This window comes from Rhopalosiphum maidis, chromosome 4, assembly GCF_003676215.2.
Source record: "Rhopalosiphum maidis isolate BTI-1 chromosome 4, ASM367621v3, whole genome shotgun sequence".
In the NCBI taxonomy this organism is placed as follows: domain Eukaryota; kingdom Metazoa; phylum Arthropoda; class Insecta; order Hemiptera; family Aphididae; genus Rhopalosiphum; species Rhopalosiphum maidis.
The window spans coordinates 47,100,261-47,122,498 of NC_040880.1; the positions used below are offsets into that span (position 1 = coordinate 47,100,261).

Sequence of the window (22,238 nt, forward strand, 5' to 3'; positions counted from 1 at the left end):
TAATTACCATCCCCTTCACTTGTCTGAGTGACTGAGCCATATACTTGTACTTACATGTCATTATATTTTTGAAATATCACGGGAATGTAACACCGCATAAAGTGATGAATTGTTGATACGGTATAAAATTAAGCGGTTTTAAAGTAATAACTTTTCTCTAACTCAAAAATAATTTTTTTTAAGCCGGAATTAAATAAAATACCTAATAAATACATACATTTTTTAATTTATGAATCATAATCATAACCCATTTATTATTATAACTCATTATTGAACTATTTTGTAATGTATCTCAATAAAACAAACTTATTAACATTTAAGTACGTAAATTAATATTAAAGAAAAAATTACAAATTGTTACAAGTAGGTACATAATAATATAGTAATTGTATTGTTATAAAAAATAATATGTATACTGTAAAATGACATCAACAAGTACATCATATTTAACATTAAATAAAATAATGTTAACTTGCTAATTCTAAATAGTAACATAACATTATGAGATATGAATTATAATGAATAGTAAGACATGAACGCCAACACAAATGCGCAGACTGCCAAAACTACTACTACCTACTAATAACAATCTTATTTTATCCTGGAATATTTACAAGATAATTAATTTGACTGTCGTACAAATTGCATTTTATTAATTACTCACACAATTTTTAATTTTCTTTTGAACACTGAGAACAATAATATATTTCAATAAAATAGTGTTTTATTGATTTTTAAATATACCTCAAATACATAAATATTTGAAAACTTAAAAACAAACTATAACAGAAATATATTTTATCACTTAAAATACCTAATAGGAAATATTTTTATAAATTATAACACAGTATAACACGAGTATACGGCATACTAGTTGTTTTGCGTACATGATAAATTTAAAATATACATATCCTGGAAGATGACTGTTGCATTGAGAAGAAATCGAAAAGTCTACACACGTGCGGACGTCATATCGTTAATAAACGGCCCTGTTATTTCTCACCTATGCAACCGGTTCACGCTGGCCAGCGTGACCGGAATCGATTCATAAATAAAGAGATTCCAAAACGAGGAGTACATAATATACAAAACACCCTGGGCCAGATGGGAAGAAGATAGTGAGTGTATGCTGCGGCTTGCGCGTATGCAAGAGAGATGGAGATGGGGAAAAAAATAACACGAAAACAGATTTTAATCTGATGTCCGTCTGCGTTTTTGTGATGCTGTACGCCTGTACCGTGGGGTACAGTTGTCGACTGTATAGCTTGCGGGGGTCAATGACAAAAAGAGAGAGAAATAACAATCCATCCATTGTTAAATCTCGACGATAGGTGATTCACGATTGCATGAAACTGAACGATTACAATCGAAATAATATATAGACCGAACTAGCCAATTCGATGTTCTGCAGTAGACCCTATCGAAATCGGGGTCAGTAATATTATGGTCGTGATTTTAGTACAACTAGGTATAGTCTATAACCACTAGTATTTCATTTTGTGTATAGTACAAATATTCCAATTTGTTTTTTGTTTACCGACGATGGCGTCATAAAAAATATATGTATATATATACTTATAAACTACCTATGTATATATATACTTAGGTAGTTTAGTTATTTAATATACATCACTGTCAGATTAGCACAACTATATATCTAATAATAATTATTGTCATAAGTATACTATGTATATTATTTTATATAGCACACAATAAATACTTATGGTATATTTTGTAATCGCGTTAAAAAGTTAAACTGTTATACAACTAACTAAATACGAGTCATAACAGCTTAAAAATAACAATATCTTTTAGTATTAATAAAAAAAGATTACTATTGTGCATTGTTAACATGTAATCTTCAATTTCTATAGCTCTGTCAGGAAACTAATAGCCATAATTATTATTGATCTTTCTAATAAATACAGTTCGACCCTTCAGGTTATTTTTCAAGATGAAATTAATTTTTCAGAACAGAGGTGTCAATTTAAATATGTGTTTTATTATCTTATAATTTATGAGATATTGAGAGCTAAAGAAAGGTTTATAAATAATGATACAAATTATTACTTATGAGTATTTAACATTCAAAAGCATCGACTATACGTCTATACCTGTGTACAATTATTGTTCAATAATCGTATTAATGTACAATACAACAATATACGGATTGGTGTCTTGCAACACGACCGATGACATTTTATAAACATAATCAAAAATGTATTGCGTTTTCTTTAAATATGAATAAATTATAAAATAATATAAATAAAATAGTTTTTATTTTTTATAAGCATTATGCTATTATTGTATTAGTTCTTACGTCAAAAATTCAAACGAAAAGTAGATGTAAATACATCATAGGTACATCGTAAACGTTATAATTATATAATCATGATTTTATCAATACTTAACTTACTAAACTCAACATAATTGAACAGAGAATTTTTATAACTAAATCAATCAAACCGATAAATTTAACTAGTTTCGAAATACTGTAGGTCTGCAGAATAGTATAAATTCACAAACCATGAGAAATTGTTTTATAATTTTCTTATCTACATCTCAATATGTACCTACTCAAACGGTTCGTCACCAATATCAACTGCAGTGTATCTACACGTAAATAAATCTTATATAATAAATAAACAATACAATTAAATAAATCTAATGTTTAAAATGTTGAACATAACATAGCCTTAGTGCAGATAATACTTAAAATTTATAACGATATTTTAATTTCAGTAATATAATTGAATACTTAATTATTTTTTATTATCTATAGAACCTAACATAAATTATAATCAGTAAAGCAATAATATAATTATTTAATGCTTAATATATTATTCAAAGTTATTTTTTAGCCATAAAAAAATAAATTTTACTACACACGTATTTTAAACACTGAATTTATTTTTAATCAATTATTTGTACATACTTTCTAAATAATGTATGAATAGCTATTCATTTATTGAAATATAGTAAATAACTGTTTTTTTGCTGAATTTGTTTTTCTTTTTATACTTAGTATAACATACTTTAAAAAAATATATCGTCTAAAATTCATATTTATAATGAAAGGATGGACAAAAGAAAATTACCGTACTGTGTTGTACAAATATGCTTGTAAACTTGATTAAAATTACCTATAATTGGCTAATTGATAGGTTTATCGTATACACACTCTAAATATAATATTATGTTTGATGTGCGCTCAGTCACTAATGGTTTTTCGTAAAATAATTATCCTATTATATACTTATATATTATTATTATGGAAGGTATATTTACTGTTGTAGGAGTAAAAATTAATAGCAATAATGCACTGATTTCACAGATAAAGATAAGCCGAACTATACAGTAGTAGCTACAGTAATTACTAAGTATCTATAATATTGAACACATTGACATTTAATGATTAGGTATTGAGGTTTTTACGACAACAGCTAACTATAGATGTTACTGTAGTAGTGAAGTTATCGTATAATTGAGCCACTGAGGTATGTGTATTATAATACTTAAACCCGTTATGGTTCCAATTAAATTATTTTTTTATATAAATAAAATATTTGGTGACTTGTTAAGCACGCTCATCCTTTTTTTATGCATTTATTAGATTATATTACGTGTGATAAACTGATAATTTACTAAATCAAATAAAATAATCGTCGGACAGTGCAATATTCATCTATCAATCAATATATTTTAGTGAATCCCGACATAAAGCGAGCAGTCTAAAATTGGAAGTCTGCAGAACGGATTTAAAAAGTGGGTACTTTGTATACATAAAAATAAAGTATAATTAAGTTTGCCCGTTTGCCTTGTTACAACAATGGTATGAATGTGTTTTCCTAGAAACGAATAAAAGTAAAAAATATAATGGAAAATCAAGTTTTGGACCAATTAATTTTTAAATCAAATATTCTGTATGAAATTAACTATCTGTTGATTGTTTTGTGTCTAAGAAGTATATTTTCCAAGTCTGTACGATAAAAATAAAGTAACCGCCAAACTCCAATTTGAAAACAAAAATATTAGGTAATTTCTACTCATTTTAATGATTTGAAATTGGTACAAAGGATATTTGGGAGACAATAAGATACTATCTATAGTTCTATACTTACTTATTAGTATATAATAATAATTTACAAAAATATTGTGTTGTATATTTATAAAAATAGGAACTAACGTGTCTTTATTACTAACGTTTAACTTGGAATAGTTAGATCTATCAAACTTATCTAGTATCTAGATTTAGGTATACACATATATTGTAATATTATATAAATACAATTAATTCAAAGTAACGCCAACCAAGCGTTAACCTAACGTCCCAACTGTATGCTTAACATAATCATCCATCTAAAAGGATACAAGGAACAAAGTGAATAATTTAGTGAGTTGACATAATGATATATTATATAATATCTAATGGTAATAACTAATAAGACAGTAAGACACCTCACTAGCTTACGTATTACCTTGACGTGCCATTCTCAGCTTGTAACTCTGGGGAAACAGTAGAAGCGTTTTGTCGGGCCGGATATTATGAGATTCGCAATAAACCTAACGTACGAGACTCGTTCCACTGCATTTTCGTAGTACCCATTATACACCACCACAACACTTATAAAATACTAGCCAACGACAACAAGAAAAAACGTTTGATCAAGAATCGAACTGCATGACGTTTACACGAAGGAAAACGCCAGACTTGAGTGACAAACGTGTTTTTCAAATATCGACTAAAAATATCGTGGTTATTACCTGCTCGTAAATATACCGTATAAGTATAATATAGATCACAGTCGAGATTACTATATACCGTCCGTGTGGTTTACGTTTTTTTTTTTTTCGCAAACATGTAATTACGATATTTTCCATCGGTCAACTTAAAAGGAAAACAACGACTGTTTTTTAGCATAGATCTATAAAGATGTTTTTAGGTCTATGTTTTCCTCACTTGTGCACCGTTTTCGTGTGGCTATCCGTGAACGTGATGGAATTCTGGCGAAACAAGACTTTTATGCGTATATTTAAATCCCTTCCGGAACCACGAAATGCGTGCCCAGTTTTCTAAAGATTACGAACCTAGTTAAGTGTTCGGTTAGCTGTTATTGTGAGACGGAAATCAGTCACATGTGCACGATGATATTATTCACAGGTATCTGGTATTGGAACGACATTCGACCGTTATTTAGAATTTATCGCAGTTTCACATCATTGTATAATGTGTTGCGTGGGCAAGTAAAATCCAAATAAAACCTTGATAAAATAGTGAAGTGAACGTTAAAGATATTTAAAATGATATTTGAAAATAAATTTATTTCGACATTGAATATACGATACATAACGGGCTATGGATGCCCTATGGGTTTGTTTTATAAGTATATAACATTTGCAAACTATTTTTTTACTTTGAAAAATTAACACGTATAGTGATAAATAGGAGGGGTTGGAAAAATATGAATACGTAATCTAATCTGTATTCGACCTCCGACTCGCGCATATTGTAAGGATACAATTCATATTTCTTTAAAAATAAATCGAAATTTAAGATAAAACATATTGATCGAATGAACTAATGAGGCACTTACGTTTACATTCGTTGGGATCGCGAACAGTAGCCCTGGCCCAGGGCCTGTCGAAATGGAATGGCTTGCACCGTTCGCAGTCTCGTCCAGCGGTGTTGTGCTTGCAATCGCATACCAGCGCACCTCCGGGGCCCGACGGTATGCACTTGGACGCGTGTCCGTTGCACTTGCACCGGCCGCCCACGGACAAGTCGGACACCGCATAGTGGTACGTGCGGCCGGCGGCGGACGACGACGCGGTCGTCACCGGCACGGCCACGGTGGTCTTCTCGGGTTCGTGTCCCTGCAATTCCTGGTCCGGGTTCAGCATGAGCAAATCGGCGCCGGTCTTGTTGCCTTTCAGCGGTTCGTCCGAATCCGATTTCTGGTCCATTTCGGCGCCGGCGAGGCTGGACGCCGTGCTGGTGGTGGTGCTTGTGGTGGTGCTGCCGGCGGCGGCGGCCGAGTCCGGTGGCGCGGACGGGAAGTGCAACCGGTTGAATATTATCTTCAGGTCGGTGGCCGTCACCCAGTCCTGGAGGACGGGGCTGTTGTCGAAGTCGATGGCGCTGGGCCGGCCCTCGAGCGTGCTGAACGCGACCCGCGACGCCGACGACCCGGCCCCGTTGAACCGGTGCGAGTCGGTGCACAGGGCCTCCTGCTCGTTGGCCTTGGTGATGACCATCCGGTTGGGGCGGCCGTACACCTTGCGGCACTGTCCCGAGTAGAACTGGAACGGTTGCCACGTCTTGCCGTAGTCCATGCTCTTGTAAATGGCTATCGAGTCCGGTTTGGCCGCTTTCGGGCAGAACTGCAGGTTGACGTACGTCAGCTCGTACTTCTTGCCCAGCGACAGGGTGAGCGTCACGTTGTCGGGCGGCGGTAGGGCGGACGCCGGGTCCACCGGTTGCGCGGACAGCGTCTCGGACCGCCAGCACGTGGCGTTGTACGGGTTGTTCGGGTCGGTCAGGTGGGCGGCCGGGTGGCGGCGCTTGGGCTGCGAGTCGTCGCACGTGTGACAGACGCCCTGGGACGTGGGGCCCGGCTCGCAGTACCGCTCGGGGCCGTTTACGCCGCACGTGCTGGTCGCCTCCACGTGACCGCCGTAGGCGGCGTTGACGAAGTCGGGCACGCACCGGCGGGCCCGGTCGCCGTCGTAGCACAGGTCCGTCGACGCGTCCGACTGGTCGGCGGCGGCGGCGGCGGGCGACCACGAGACGATCGCTAGGCACACGACGACGGCGACGCACGCCGCGACGTGATGACGGGACGCGACGGCGGCCCGGACGTTTTCGCGGCACACCATCATCGCCATGTGATTATTATATTTTTATTCGTTTCTCGCGGCGTTCCTCTTGCGCGCGTATACGACGGTATGGACGTGTCGTGTGACGGAGACTATGCGCGCGAATTCAGCGGGACACCCGATGAGCAAAGGCCATTTAACCGATAAACCGTTAGTATTATTGTTAATATAATATATATTATATTTTACGTATTTTTACGCGCAGTTGGCCGGACGCCAGCCGTACATTCCCCCCGCGCACGGGGTGGCCGTGGTGGTTATAAGTAGGTAGTTTAATATGTATACTATGATAATAATAATGTATGGTTAATCGTACGTTAATATTACGAAGAGCGGCGGCGGCGGCGGTATATAAATCGCGATGCACACACTCGAAACACTGTTGTACGCACGCACGCACATGCACTGCGGTATATATATGTATGTTGTACACGGCCGTTCTGCTTGTTCTCGTTGCACGCGCGCGGACCACGACGGTGATACACGGGACCGGAGACTGACTGACTGCCGCGATCTCGGGCGGCAGACACGGTGCCGCGCGTCTAGCGCGCGCGGCCGGGGCGGAGCGGGACTCGTGCGCTCCAATCGGGTGGAAAATGGTCCGCTACAGTGGGGCTGCTGCCGGCCGGTCGTCGCGCGGCCGGCGGGAGAAGTGGATATTGGCAATCGGGCAAATCTGCCATGCAGTTATAGGTAGCTAGGTGCCTACTTCTTCTGCTTCCGATTCTGCCTCTGCTCTATAATATGTTCATGCCGCTTTTTCTTCGTTTGCTTGAAAACGTGTACCTACAACATTATCGTTTTATGTATATGTTTGCGTAATGTATTTACACGCGACGGTGTACATAGTGTTAAGAGACCCGACCCGACTGCAGAACCCACTGAATCGCACGAATCAAACGTGCAGACTTCTTTTCATTAGGAAATTAAGCGAAAATAAAGAGATGACACAAATATTTAAAAACACAACGACGTCGTTATTGTCGGCGTGATTTGTCGAAATCAGTAAGCTTGCGCGCACAATTAGTTCTGCTGTGTTTAGTGGTACTTATCAGTGTGTATACGACTACAGTCATCGATAATTATTTATTTTGCAATTTGTACAATCCCTGATGAATAATTGATTTTATTTTTTTTTTTTGTACTCAATGAATACAATCTTCTTTAAAAATATGTCTTTTTTAACTACATAGTATTGTATTCAATAATTTTGTCCTCCATTTGATATTTTATCTATTTAAACATATCGTATCAATGCAATATTTGATAAGACCTTAATGGAATCGGATAATGGAAAGACTGAAAATATAACAGGTACTATATAATGGCAGCTAACGCCTGTATACGACATTTAAGTACTTGAGTTATGCGAAATTAAAGGATTTAATATTAGTCTAAATACACATCTACCTGATTATTTTTTAAATCATTTTACCCTACAAGAATAACTCGTGTTATTTACTTTTATTGAAAATAATTTTAATAGTGTTTTAATATTTTACAAGCGGTTATTCGTTATTCGCGTTAAACATACAAATAATTTGTTGAAAATTGAAAAGTTATACATTGTTAAAATGTACGTAAAGATTTAAACTACACATACCGATTTTACATAATGTCATTATTCGATTGTCTTTAAAATAATTTAAAATAGTTGTCAGAAGTATAATTTGTGCATGCAGAAGTTTCTTATTTGTTCTCAAACTATAACAATGAAAACTGTGACCAACTTTCGACACTTATAATAAATTAATAATATATAGATTGTATTTGTAAAGGTACATAAAATATATGAATTAAAATAACCGCTTAGCATTTAATCATTGAGTGTTGAGTTTTGGTTAATATAAAATTTAAAATATTTTCGCCGAATTATTTAACTTTGTCGTTTGAACAATATTTATTATTAAATATTAACCTTATATCCATTACCTATATATAATTGTTTACTAGCTAAATAATTTTATTCGTATTATTTATTACGTCTACCTTGCATATTAAATTGAGTTCTTACACAGTTTTGTCAATATTATATTATCATCAGATAGGTACTTCTGATATACATCCTACTCACGTGGTATAATTATAATATTATAATATTATTGTTTTGAAGTAGAAATGTAATAGTGTATATTATCATTGATTATAAATAACGATTTATAATCAATGGTATCATATACTATATAATAATATGGTGTGATTTAGTGCATAAATTATTGCTTATGTTGGGCAACTAAATTTTCTGAAAGCATACGATATGTCGATATTACTAAGTACGGTGCTGCAGCAGCATAAGGGCATTACCATAACAATTACAGGTAATTTTACCTGGTCCGGGCTTAGAACGACTGCAACGCGTCGACGACGAATGTTCGGAAAACATAAAACACTACGCTGTACCGCCGACCGTCGTGGATGACATATACATAGTACATAGTCCATAGAGCGTGTAGTCCGCTGTGTAATGTAGACTAATCATAGGTCCTATTGATGACGACATAATATTAATAAGTTGATCGATACGGTTAACGTTACACTTTATTAAATTAATATTGTATAAAGTTTAAAAAAAAATCCCGGTAGCATTTAAAGCAGTAATTAGTTTTTTTCTAATCCTCAAAATTCTTAATTTTTCAAAATTTTATCTGTATAGTTGGCCAATATTTTGAGATTTAAGATCTTGCTTATTTTATAATATTATTTATACATATATTGTATGTTTACAATAATGTCTAACTATACACAATACGACACACACTACAGTAGCTGTACCTACATAGTTCATAATGTATGTTACCATAGATGACATTGTATAGTTACAGCAACAGGTTACGATTTCAAAATCATTGTCAAACGCGTGAGTATAGTTGTTTTTATGATAATTTAGTTAATTCAAATCAATTTTACTAACATTGTTTATCTCAGTTATAGTTTTAGCCAGAACCTAAAATATTTTATCTAATATTTCATTTTTTTAAATATCTCAAGGATTAAATTATAACGAAACCAATTACCGTAAACACGTACACATTTTGATTTTGTACAATAGTTAAGTTGTAACTGCAGTTATAATTCTTAACACATAACTCATATTGTTATCTTGTGCTAATTTTAGTTTAAATATATTACACTCTTAACACAATAAATCTACAAAACAAGATACATGCACCGCACTTAACTAATCATAATAGAACATATGATTATATTATTATATATTTAATCTAAGGATAAAGAATAAATAGATAGTTGTAAAATAAATTGTAACAATAAAATAACGTATAATCTTCAAAAAGTATATCTATAGGACAGGTACTAACTTATGTACGTAATAACTATCACCCTAAAATTTACTTATTATCTAAGTAGATATATTATATTATTTGTTCACAATTCACAGGTTTCAAAACAAATATGAAAAAAATGTAATTTTTGTATCCATTATACTTTTGTCAATAATTTATATTTTATTTTTATAGATTAATACATTATAATCTATACATATGGCACAATAAGTGAAATTATAATTTTAAAAGTAAAAAATAAACAATAATGATTAATGACATAGGTGTATGTTTAATAATTTAAGGTTCGGTTCGATTTAAAAAACCAGGGTTCGACCCATCATTAATAGATTCATATTATACTATCATCAAATTCGATTCATATTAAATTCAAGCTATGTGTGAGTAAACTTACTAGAATCGAATTAACTATTAGAACTAATAAAACTAGTGGTCACAGAATAATAAAATCTAGTTTCAAATGTTATCTTTTAATGATTGTTCTTTTTCATCTCTGCAGAACATTATCACTTCAATGTCGTGTGTCCATATATGCGCATAGATACCATGATAATTTAAGATACCTCATTTTTATTAATTTAAAAAATATTTAACGATATATTTAAAAAAATAAATGGTAAATACTACTCTATTACAGAGTGATTTTTAAAAAATACTCATTAGTAGAAATCAATACTAGATTTTATTAAATGTTCCTTCTAACAATCTAACATATTTAGATAAAAAAAATATTTTTTTCTCGAACTTTTAAACGTTAAACAAACAATATTTTTGAAAAGACGCAATTATTAAGTATATAAGCTATGTATAAATAATAACAATATTGGTAATATATATCTATATTATATAATTTATACCATGTAGGTAATTTATAAATACAACGATGCCGTCTAAAACTATAAGTTTTTAAAAATATATGTATATAATAGATATAAGTTAGGTATTTACACATAATACCTTCTATAGTTGCATAATGTGTGGGCGGAAGAGTAAGTAAAAAAAATATGATGAGACTATAAGAATATCATTAATGAAATAATTTTAATAATAGATAATCAAAGACGTTTATAATTAGGTGTATCCATTTATTGGTGACTTAATACTTAAAAATGTGATGTAACATTGAAAAAAAATAACACACACATTTTCACAACAGATAACATTTGTCTTAAGAAATATAAATAAAAATTAAATCTAAACATACTTATAGTTATTACATATTTTTAATACATAAACAAATTAATAATTCATTTTTATAAACCATCTAATGCCCTAAATACAAAATAAAAATAAATAACTATTTTAGGCCGCAGTTATGTCACCTAGACATAATAAATACATATATTATTTATAGAGACTATATAAACTATAAATAGAATATACCTATATTCTATATGCGATACAACAAAAAAGTCAAATCGATTACCGCTTAAAATGACTAAATGTGTGTATTACTTAATGTAATAATACAAAATTTATTTTTATTTAACAACATTTTTTTTTATTTCTGACGGAATCGACATAACTATTTATACAAACATAATTCCATAGTAAATATTTTAAAACCACCGTAAACCTAACATTATTATTGTCTATTGATAACATTGATTACTATTTTACTAATTTACAACTTAATTCCGAAAATATAAATTCAACATAATATGACCATTCAAAAAATATGACATCATGCAAATTCTAAAGTACCTAAGTAGATATTGCTAATATAATACGTGACAAGAGATTACAATAATGTCAATGTGAAATATATAATATATTATTATAGTACATTTGTATATTGAAAGTGATAAATTAAGACTGTTGAAACAAAGATTTGGAATATTGTTAATTATTAATTATTATACATTAATACAAGGCGATGTGACAGACCTAAAATCACTTAAAATTATATATTATTATTTCAAATACTTCTTAAATTTGCCACCTAAACCTACTAATTTACTAATGTAAATTGCTAAAAGTGAAATATTTTATCAAGTATACCTACTACTAGTGATCCGATCAAAATATTTGTAGTTTGTTGATAGGAATTCATTAATTTTTTTATTGCGTTAAATGAATAGGAAAAACATTAAATTTAAAGTTTAAAAATTAATATATGTATACTAATATACTAATTACTAACTGTCTCCGTGCACATCGCCTTTACAAAATTCACCCGTGTTAAGTTTGGTTGCCTATAATACTAACAATGCTAACATTTAGCGTAAGGATAAAAACTATTTTTGGTTTTCTGAATTGGTGTATAAATGATATCTCTGACATACCTATTAATTTTACATAACTGCCCCGCCTACAGTTGCATTTTTAACTGTATACCCGCGGGCCGCACAATATGTATATGTATATTTTTAAGTATACAATTTATACAATTTACACAGTTTACACGTTTATTTTAATTAGTAGATAACTCAGAAGTTTTTAACTTAGACAAATGCTATTGCGATATTAACCTTCACCGTGATGTACTCTTTCATTAAAAAGAAATCAAGAAGATCTGATAAGTAGTTCCAAAGTTTTTCCTGTACAAAGATTTTCATTTATACTGTTAGATGTGTGTATAAAATTGAAAAAATAATTATGTTTTGAATATTTTTTTTTTTTAATGTTGATTCTAAGGATTCTGAAATAAAAATATAAAATTAAATATGTTGTAAATAACTCAGAAAAGAAGTTAACAAATTCATACCTACATTCAAAATGGTAATCGGACATCAGAAAATACTCAAACTTAATAGTGTTATAATGGCCAAACCTTCTAGTTATTGCTCTAAAACCACATATATAGCTTTCCAAGGTTAGGTAGATGGTTTTAATTAAACAGAATAATTGGGAAATTGATAAATAAGATCATAATATAGACTAAAATCCATTTAAGTTTGTCTTTAACGGATAATATTATATTTTATTGAAATTAGAAATTAATAAATGAGTAGTACCTACCTCATAAACAACAACGAACAACTTTTAAAAATATAATCCAAAACACACGATTATAAATGGGCCGCAACAATAATCATTAGTGCTTATGATTTTATACCCTAAAAAGCCTCCAAATATATTTTACAAAAATGAAACTACTAAGTATAATGCATTGGATTTTTTTTGTATTTTAAATAGGTAATTTATTTTTAAAGTAGGTACTTATCTTAATTTTATCCTATTATCTTCAAGAAAAAAATTGTTTCAATTTTGTTAACCTGTTATATAAATTATTTAATAGATAAGATCTACGCCGACAGGTTGCATATTACATAGCAATATACAATATACATATTATTAGCATTTTACATTTATTTAATAAATTAATATAATTATTATGATTGAATATTGTTCTATAGTATTCCTTTTATAAAACAATTACTTGCTACTAAGGAGGTATATATTAAGTATTAAGAGGACGTTATACCCATGTGTGTAGTCTCTATATCTTACTAATATACATCATAGCAACTTTGCGTTCAACAGATCACGTTTTATGTTTTAGCTTTAATATTAAAGTCAATTTACCTTTTATCAAAACTTAAAATTAACAATATATCTAGAACAATATGTCATATGTTTTTATTAATATTGTCATTTTAAAGTTAGTTATAGCTATATGTAAAATATTACAACTTTAAAATGTTCTTAACTCACTCTTACATAAAGTTTGCAAAAAAAATTAAAATATTATTTTTATTTATTTATGAAAATTTACAAACAGTACATGCGCTATGCTCCGCAACAATAAGTAAGTAAGAAAGTTTTTAATATACTTACCTTTAATCTATACAATAAACAATTAGGTATATACTTTTTATTTAAGGTTAAGGTCGATAAGGAAAATCATTTAGTGATAAAACTCATATGTGATTTAAATTTACGTGATAAAAAAATATTTGTTTAAGGCTTAGACTTAACACTCTCTTGGTAGGTACTACAATAATTATTATAGGTATATTAGACATTAGTATAAAAGTAATAAGTATGATATAATTATTATAATTTAAAAGTTTTTAACTCTAGTCAAATCCTGTAAGGTGACGCCATTGCACGGTTCTAGGACCAATTATTTTAAGTGCTCATCTCTTTCTTCAGAATATTATTTTACTTACACATTAAAAATAAATCATGAAAACTAATCTAAAAATTGTTCATAATATTACAAATAATTTCTAAATTATGAATATAGTTAATAATATGATAAATTATATTACCTATATATAAATATATATAAAATATATATATATATTAAATTGTTAAATTTAAATTGCTTGATTCTTGGTTGGCCTGTTGTCCAATCAAAATAAAATATACGTTTTATGTCAAATTTTATCGTACAAATTAAGTTAAAAGTTCTCCTGTATACATAGATTTACAACACAGTCCTAGTTAATGATTTTGATACATTGATTTATTCTGTTACAATAATATTGTTTCTTAATGTACCTATATCTTAAATCTGTATATGATAAATTATTATTAATTTATGTGTGACGCATACTAAAATGTTTTAAGTTTATATATTTTTATCACTTGTAAGCCATACCATATATTTGGAAAAAATATTTTTTTTTCAGGAGGGGTAACCTTTTTAAGTGAATAAATACAATTTGTAAACTAATGATTAATATTAGGTTATTTAAACAAATTTATGGAATGTGCACTGTTTTACAAACCATTATTACCTAATTTTGATACGATTAATACCGAGATTAAAATCTGGCAAACACAATAACAAAATATATCTGATGATAATCGTCCAAAATGTTCATTAACTACCTTAAGTCAAATGTCTAACGATCTCTATCCAAATATAAAGTGCCTTTTAACAATATTGGCTACTTTGCCTGTAACAACTGTTACTGCAGAGCGTTCATTTTCAACATTGCGGAGACTAAAAACCTATTTAAGAAATAATATTGGACAAGACCGACTGACAAGATTAGCATTCATGAATATTTATAGAAATGACGACATTGATATTGACGAAGTCATCAACAGATTTGCAGACTACCTCGAAAATTAGATTTTATATTATAAAAATACATGTTTTTAAAGAATATTTAAATTTATTTTTTAATAATGACGTTTTTATGAGAAATAAATAGTACTATAATTGAAATTGTGTAAATTTCTTGTTAGGTTATAGATTAGGTTAGATTATATACGAAAATGTATATTATGTATATATCATGTACAAAAATGTACACCCCCCCCCAAAAAAAAAATTGTTGTGTACGCGCCTGGTTTTAACCTTTTCGCTTGAGCTAACAATATTTTACATTAGTAGCTACAATTGTGTATAATATGCGTTATTGCGTATACTACCTATAATATTAAATAATTATGTCGCCAGAATGAAATTTTTTTATGGTATAAAATTATAAAATTAAACTCAACTGTCAAAAAAAATTGATTAACATTTTTTTTGAAAAAAAAATAGATATTAAGGTATAAGCTTAAAAGGACGTCGCACCCGCATAATGTCTCCGTCTTAGCACGTATACGACAGTACGACACAGACAAAACGTGTTTACGCAGTCTGAATAGAATTCGCTCAATTTAGGTTCTTGAGTAAATATACCTATTATAAAATTAAAAGATAACAATATTTTGGAGTGCAAAATGATGAGTTTCTTCAATTATTCCCAATATAACGTTCATTATATCGTTTAAAAATAGCAAAAATTTAAATAACCTATAACTTTTAAAAAATAACTTATTGCCTTGCCACTGTATTGTCATATTTTAATTTTACAATAGGTATATTTGCTCTAGAACCAAATTTGAACGAGTTCTACTCAGAATGTGTAAACACATTTTGTCTGTGTCATACTACGTAAGACGGAGACAACACATGCGGGTACGACGTTCTCTTAGACTATTGAAATTTGAAATATTTAGGTATCTGGTATTTCTAAGGTCTTTAATTCGGACTTGGTCATCATTCATCACTATATTCACTATACTCATTAGTAACTGAGTAATACAACCTCACATTCTAAATAGGCGTGCTCATTTTGAGGATAGGATTGCATATTTGCATTACACTTTCTTAACCAACGCAACAACTAACAATATTATTAAATAACCTAATTTATCGATACTGACACGATAAATGTTATCGGTATGTTTGTACTTAATATTTTTCATTTATAAATTAAAGTTGTAATTTATTTTATTGGACAATTTCTAATAATATAATAAATATAATATGTATTTTCTTCGAACGTCTAATGATATTATCTTTCAAGAACATTGTGTGCTTCTCTCTTGTGGATTAAATATGAACCAGAAAATTAGATTCATAATATATTTGGCAGACACTGAAAAATCAATGGTCTAATCATGAATATTATCTCTATTACGTTATCAATTATTATTATTATTATAAAAATTAAAAATTATTATTTTCATTAAACAACAAACATCTTAAATAAATAATTAATTTCTTTGTTTGAATCGATATTAATCTATTATTTCATAGTTTGTACTTCAGTGTCGTACTGTCGTAGCCTCAATATACGCACAAATCCAACATGTACTGTCTTCAATGGTTGATACCCGTGTTACTCATACCAAAACCACTGAATCCTGCGCTATTGCAGACGCATGTCATGTTCATGGTTCTATACTTGACAGGATTCTTTTTGGAACGGAAACCATGCACCATATGCAGCATAGTGTTCCTAGTAGCAGTGTTCCTGATATGTTACAGTGGGTATGGAAATTGTATATTCTTCAGCAGCAACTGTGATTCTGTGCAATGTGACAACGGTTAAAGGGAAGACGTCGAGAGCCGCTCATATCCATACTCGAATGGACACACCACTAGTGTTTAGGAGTATATTTTATTTATTTTTATTATTATTTTTTATTTTTTATGAAATCAATTACTTAAGTTGACCAAAATTAAGTTTATGTAAAAAAAATAATGTACAACTCAAATATCTTGCCACATTTTGTTTATGTAGCTAGTAATAAGTGGATTTTGGCACTTTTTACTGTTTGGTTTATCGAAATATAGACTTGTATATATAATTTTAAATATGTCTTTGAATATGTATGTTTTTTTTTTTAAGTAACTTACTGATGCGCTGAATTTATAGTTAATAAGCTCAATAAATGAGTATAACTTGATTATTCTTTTTCAAATAATAAACTAAATTATATTGTTTGCAGAAAGGACAGATTATTATTATAAAATATTAAATTATGTAATGAGAAACTTGGTAAAAAAAGGTACCTATATAGTTATATTTAAATATAATTTTTTCTAGAAACCAAATTTTCATTTTTTAGTTGGGTATAACAGAATTAACAAAGGAATAAACTACAAAATATCAAATACCTATATAAACAATTAAATATCAAAATATATTATTATTAATTTTGATTTAGATAGTTTAATTTACAGAAATTTATTTACATTTAAAAATTAACCAGTTAAGTATTATAAAAAAAATTGAGTTCTTCATATATGACCTATTTAATATTAAAATGTATGTTATGTAAATAAAATTTAAATTAATTTTGTAATGGTTTATTATTATAAAAGTGCAATTTATATGTAAAAAGGTAAATGTTGAGAACACTTCTACATTGTATCTAAACACAAAATATATGCAGAATCAACTAGTAAGTACCGACAAAATTATTTTATTTTATTTCTTTTAATTTTTTGGACACTCGTGTAAGAAATCTTCAATATGATTCCAAGAAGTCTTTAATTATATTAGTTAATTTATAATTAATGTTAATTTGTCATTATTATATTAAGACATTAGGTATATTCAAAATAAAAAAAAAATAATATTTTAATATTTTTTAATTATATGAATAATCAATGGCGTTAAAAATGTTTTGTACAGTAGATAACTAGAATAAATAGAAAAAAATCTGATGGTAAAATCATATTCCTAATAAGAACATAAATATAAAATGCATTCCTTTTTTATCAATGGTAAAAATGATGCTAACATTTTTTATAATTATAGTAATTAATTACTTATACATATTTCATTATTCTAATGTATACAGCCGATACCTACAGGTAATATCTTGATGCGTAATGCATTAATAGTCATCACTCCATCAGTCATGATTATATAAATGTGTTAGGTACCTGTATAGGTTGTTGCCGTTGTTGGTATACAAATATGCATTCGTTTTTATTTAATACACACCTAATTCATTTTTAATTGATAATAAAAAATATATTTATAGGTAATCTATGAACCGTGCAGTGTGTTCAAACTTCAAAGTACCTATTAATAAAAAAACAATCAACAGTCTACAAAATATCAAGTTTTAAACCCATTTGAATTATTTTTATTTGAGTAGGTAGGTAAATATTTTTAAGAAATTTTGATAATTTTACCTAACTCATTTGAAATTGTGCTGTAGGTTAGGACGGTTAGGTTAAATAATTATAAAATATCATAATTTCTGGTTGCTGTTTAGGTTGAGTTTCAGTATGCATAGAAAATATTATTTACTGTACATAGTATTATTAGTATTAGCAATTTAGATAGGTATTATTAATTATTGTACATTTACTATTATGATAAGTATACTTAATATTATTATACAATTTCAGACGGTACTTCATAAACAAATATTAAAACATTTTTGTTATTTTTATTCAAAATCTATTAGCTTAAATTTTGTATTTTTGTCATTCATTTTTAACATAGATACCTCATAAAAAAAACCTCTTATTTCCAAATCAAATTCGATTGTTTCACAAAAACCTACCTAACCTGGATAGTCGCTGATTTAATGTTATTGTGTAATATTTAGGATTCGGAAAAAATTGCAATAAGCATTTCTCATGCAAAATACTTAACATTTTTTTATAACAACATTTTTTTTTTCTTTGGAGAAAACAATAAACAGCAGTCACAAATACACTAAAATTTTGCTCTTATGGTATATACCTACTTATAAGCAATTTTCTGAAGGTAAATTTTAATAAAAATATTTTAATATGGTAGCTATAGGAAAATACATGTATGATACATATATGTAACAACTGGAAATAATCCAAACTTAAATAAAATTGTGAGTCTTTAGACAGTTTTTTTAAAGTATACTAATACATAGCATAGCTAAACTGATTCTAAAAAATAAATAAATAATACGTTGTTTTTTTGATATTTTTTAAGAAATATTATTTTAACTGAAAAATTGTATAAGTACCTAATAATAGTTATGAATGTTATGTTAATGGTAAATAATATCTTTTTCTCCTAAATTTTCCTAGAATTTTTTACTATTTATCAAAATAGGGTAGGTAGTTATGGAGTAGCTATTATTTAAAATGGGAGTAAAGTTATAAAGGTATAGTCTATTGACTATTGTTCTTGAGTAAAAATCCTCTAAAACATAATCTTACGAAAAACAAACATTTCCATTTTTATTTATCATGATATATAACTACCTACATACTGCGTTATTTGAGTACCTATGTGACCTTACCCATGCTGCAGTTTTCTTTAGGATGAGCTAAAAAGCAATCTATTCATCACAAACGATTTTTTTATTATTCTTTATTCGTATCATAAATATACTTTTTAACCATCAACCACTCTCGCGATATAAATAATATATATATTATGTATGCATTTAATGTATAAATTGTAGCGGTAGCCTATATAGCGTTGACCTCTGGTGGCCAATCTTATAAAAAATTGTTGGGACATCCACATTACTGTCCTAAACTAACACGGCCTTGGTACAACCTTTTTTAATGTTTATAGTACAGAAAACTTCCGAAGTTATTTGCGAGAACATTATGCTGGTAGAATTTAGTCTGTTTAATGTATTAATTAAATAGTTAAGGGTTCTTATAGTACAGTTTATATCGAATTTATTCTGAACAAAATATTATACAATTAAGAATGGTTCTAGCCTTTTAACTTTTATATCAACATATAACAAAAACTTATACTACCTATTGCTTTACTTAGCTTTTTTTACACTTCCTCTTTCACCATCATGACCATATCAGAAAATGCAAATCATGGAAAAACTTGTCATTATGCTTATTTGATGTTGAATCATTGTTGGTCATTTTCCAATAACCTTTGTCACCTTGATTAGAATTTCTAAATATATCGTGTAGTTAATTTTTCTGCTTCTAAACTATTTTATATATTGTTAATTAATTAATAACTGTTATGTAAATTATTTATAAGTAATAGATAGGTAATAATTTGAAATTAAATGCATGATAGCATAATATATTTTATAGTCTTAATTTATTGTGGTTAAATTTGTCTATCCATAATTTCGCTAAAAATAAGTTATGAATATTTTAAAACTGTAATTTTTTTGTAATGCGTATAATTTGCTTCAAAATTAAAATATAAAAAAACGTACAAGAGACACAAAAAATGATAGGTATTTTTAAATTTGACTATATTACAAATTACCATAACTTTTAAAATAACAGATTAAAGAGGGTTATTGAAAACGTAAAATTTGGTATAAGTATATGTTAAGCGTAGTTGCATACTTGCGTCGTTAGTAAGACGGAGACAATACACTCGAGGTTACAAAAAATCTGCAAAGCTTGTAACTTGAAGATTAAGCTATAATGGAGTTATGAAGAGATCTAGAGGTATATAACATTATGATGAAGTTTTTCATTCTGTCGTCCGTCACCACAAATCCAAAATTAATAACCTAAGTGGCTAAGTCTTATATAGTTACAACTTACAACTTACATTCTATATTATTCAAAATTAATGTTCTTATTTCTTATTACCAAGTGTTATAGGTCAATGATTATACTTACTTATATAAACACATTAAAAATTATACTTTTACCTAAAATACTAATCCCTTCTATAGAACACTACATAAGTATACTTTATAATACACATATCGAATTTCAATGTAAAAATTACCAAAGTATTGCAACTAATGCTAGATTAAAATATTATAAAAATCAAGTAAATATATTTATAGTTATGATGTATAAAAAATAAATAACGATGTACGTATATTAATATATGATACCTAATTATTACTTGATATTATAATAATTATTATTTTATTAGTTACCTATTACCAATGGCGGTTTATTCTAAAAATGAGCCTGTGTGCAAAACTAAAAAAGGCCCCCTCCTACATATTTTTATTCTAAATAACATAGATATACATAAAATTATATTTTATAACAATGATAAACTGATATCAGATTGAGAAAATGAGAACCGTTTGAAATTAAACAATTTTTTACTTTATCGTACATGACTGTATTTATTTAATTTTTTTTTTTTTATGGAACGTTGAGCAATAATGCCCGAGGGACCATGGCATTTGCACACATTGCACACATGACGTATGACACGCCACTGCCAATTACTGATTTCTGATACAGCTACAGTAATATCAAGTGTATCGTACGTAGGTTCTATTATATAGTATAATACTACACTACTGCTGTACCTATGCTATTTGTCCTATCTATAGATTTAAATTAATAAAATAAATAAATAATAGGTATACGTATACACTATACGTAGCTAATCGTAGCTCTTGCTATTTAAGTAACTATAATATCAAATAATGTATATAATTATACATATTATGAAGTGATTCATGTATTACAAGACAGTAGACACTTAAAAAAGTTTAAACGATTATAATTAATATACTTATAAATTATAATCTATGAACGACAATATGACATGATGTTTTTCTTATACTTACGTGTTATCAATTATTATTTTGTATTTATTATTTACCATATATTACATATTCTATATAATAACATATATATTTACTTCGGTTTTTTTCTCTTTTATAAGGAATGGTACAAAAATGGTATTGACAGCTTGATTAGGTCGGTATAGAAATATATATATATATAGTTTTTTTGAAGTTTAGAGTAAAATATTTATTTTTTATGTAGCTAATCTAAATAATATGTTTATACTTTCAAATTATTTTATATAGGTACTACTTACTCCGAAATATCAGGAACAAAAAATAAATTACCTGATCTACAAATGAATAGTATATGATATTTATGAACACATTTTCAAA

General features: G+C 29.3%; 2 protein-coding genes across 2 annotated transcripts in view; one reads left to right on the top strand and one right to left on the bottom strand.

Annotated features, from left to right (window-relative positions):
• The window catches only part of LOC113558455 (netrin unc-6-like), a 73,368-nt gene extending 66,003 nt beyond the window's left edge, over positions 1–7,365 (bottom strand). Inside the window, exon 1 of the mRNA XM_026963911.1 lies at positions 5,595–7,365. Coding sequence (XP_026819712.1) covers positions 5,595–6,885 — 1,291 coding nt within the window. The 5' untranslated portion in view covers positions 6,886–7,365. The remainder of the gene's footprint in view (positions 1–5,594) is intronic.
• A 9,196-nt stretch (positions 7,366–16,561) lies between these two features.
• Positions 16,562–17,365, top strand: LOC113558059 (bladder cancer-associated protein). The gene has a single exon (XM_026963577.1). It carries the CDS (start codon positions 16,721–16,723, stop codon positions 16,961–16,963), a length of 243 nt encoding a protein of 80 aa, XP_026819378.1. The 5' UTR covers positions 16,562–16,720; the 3' UTR covers positions 16,964–17,365.
• Positions 17,366–22,238: the final 4,873 nt, after the last annotated feature.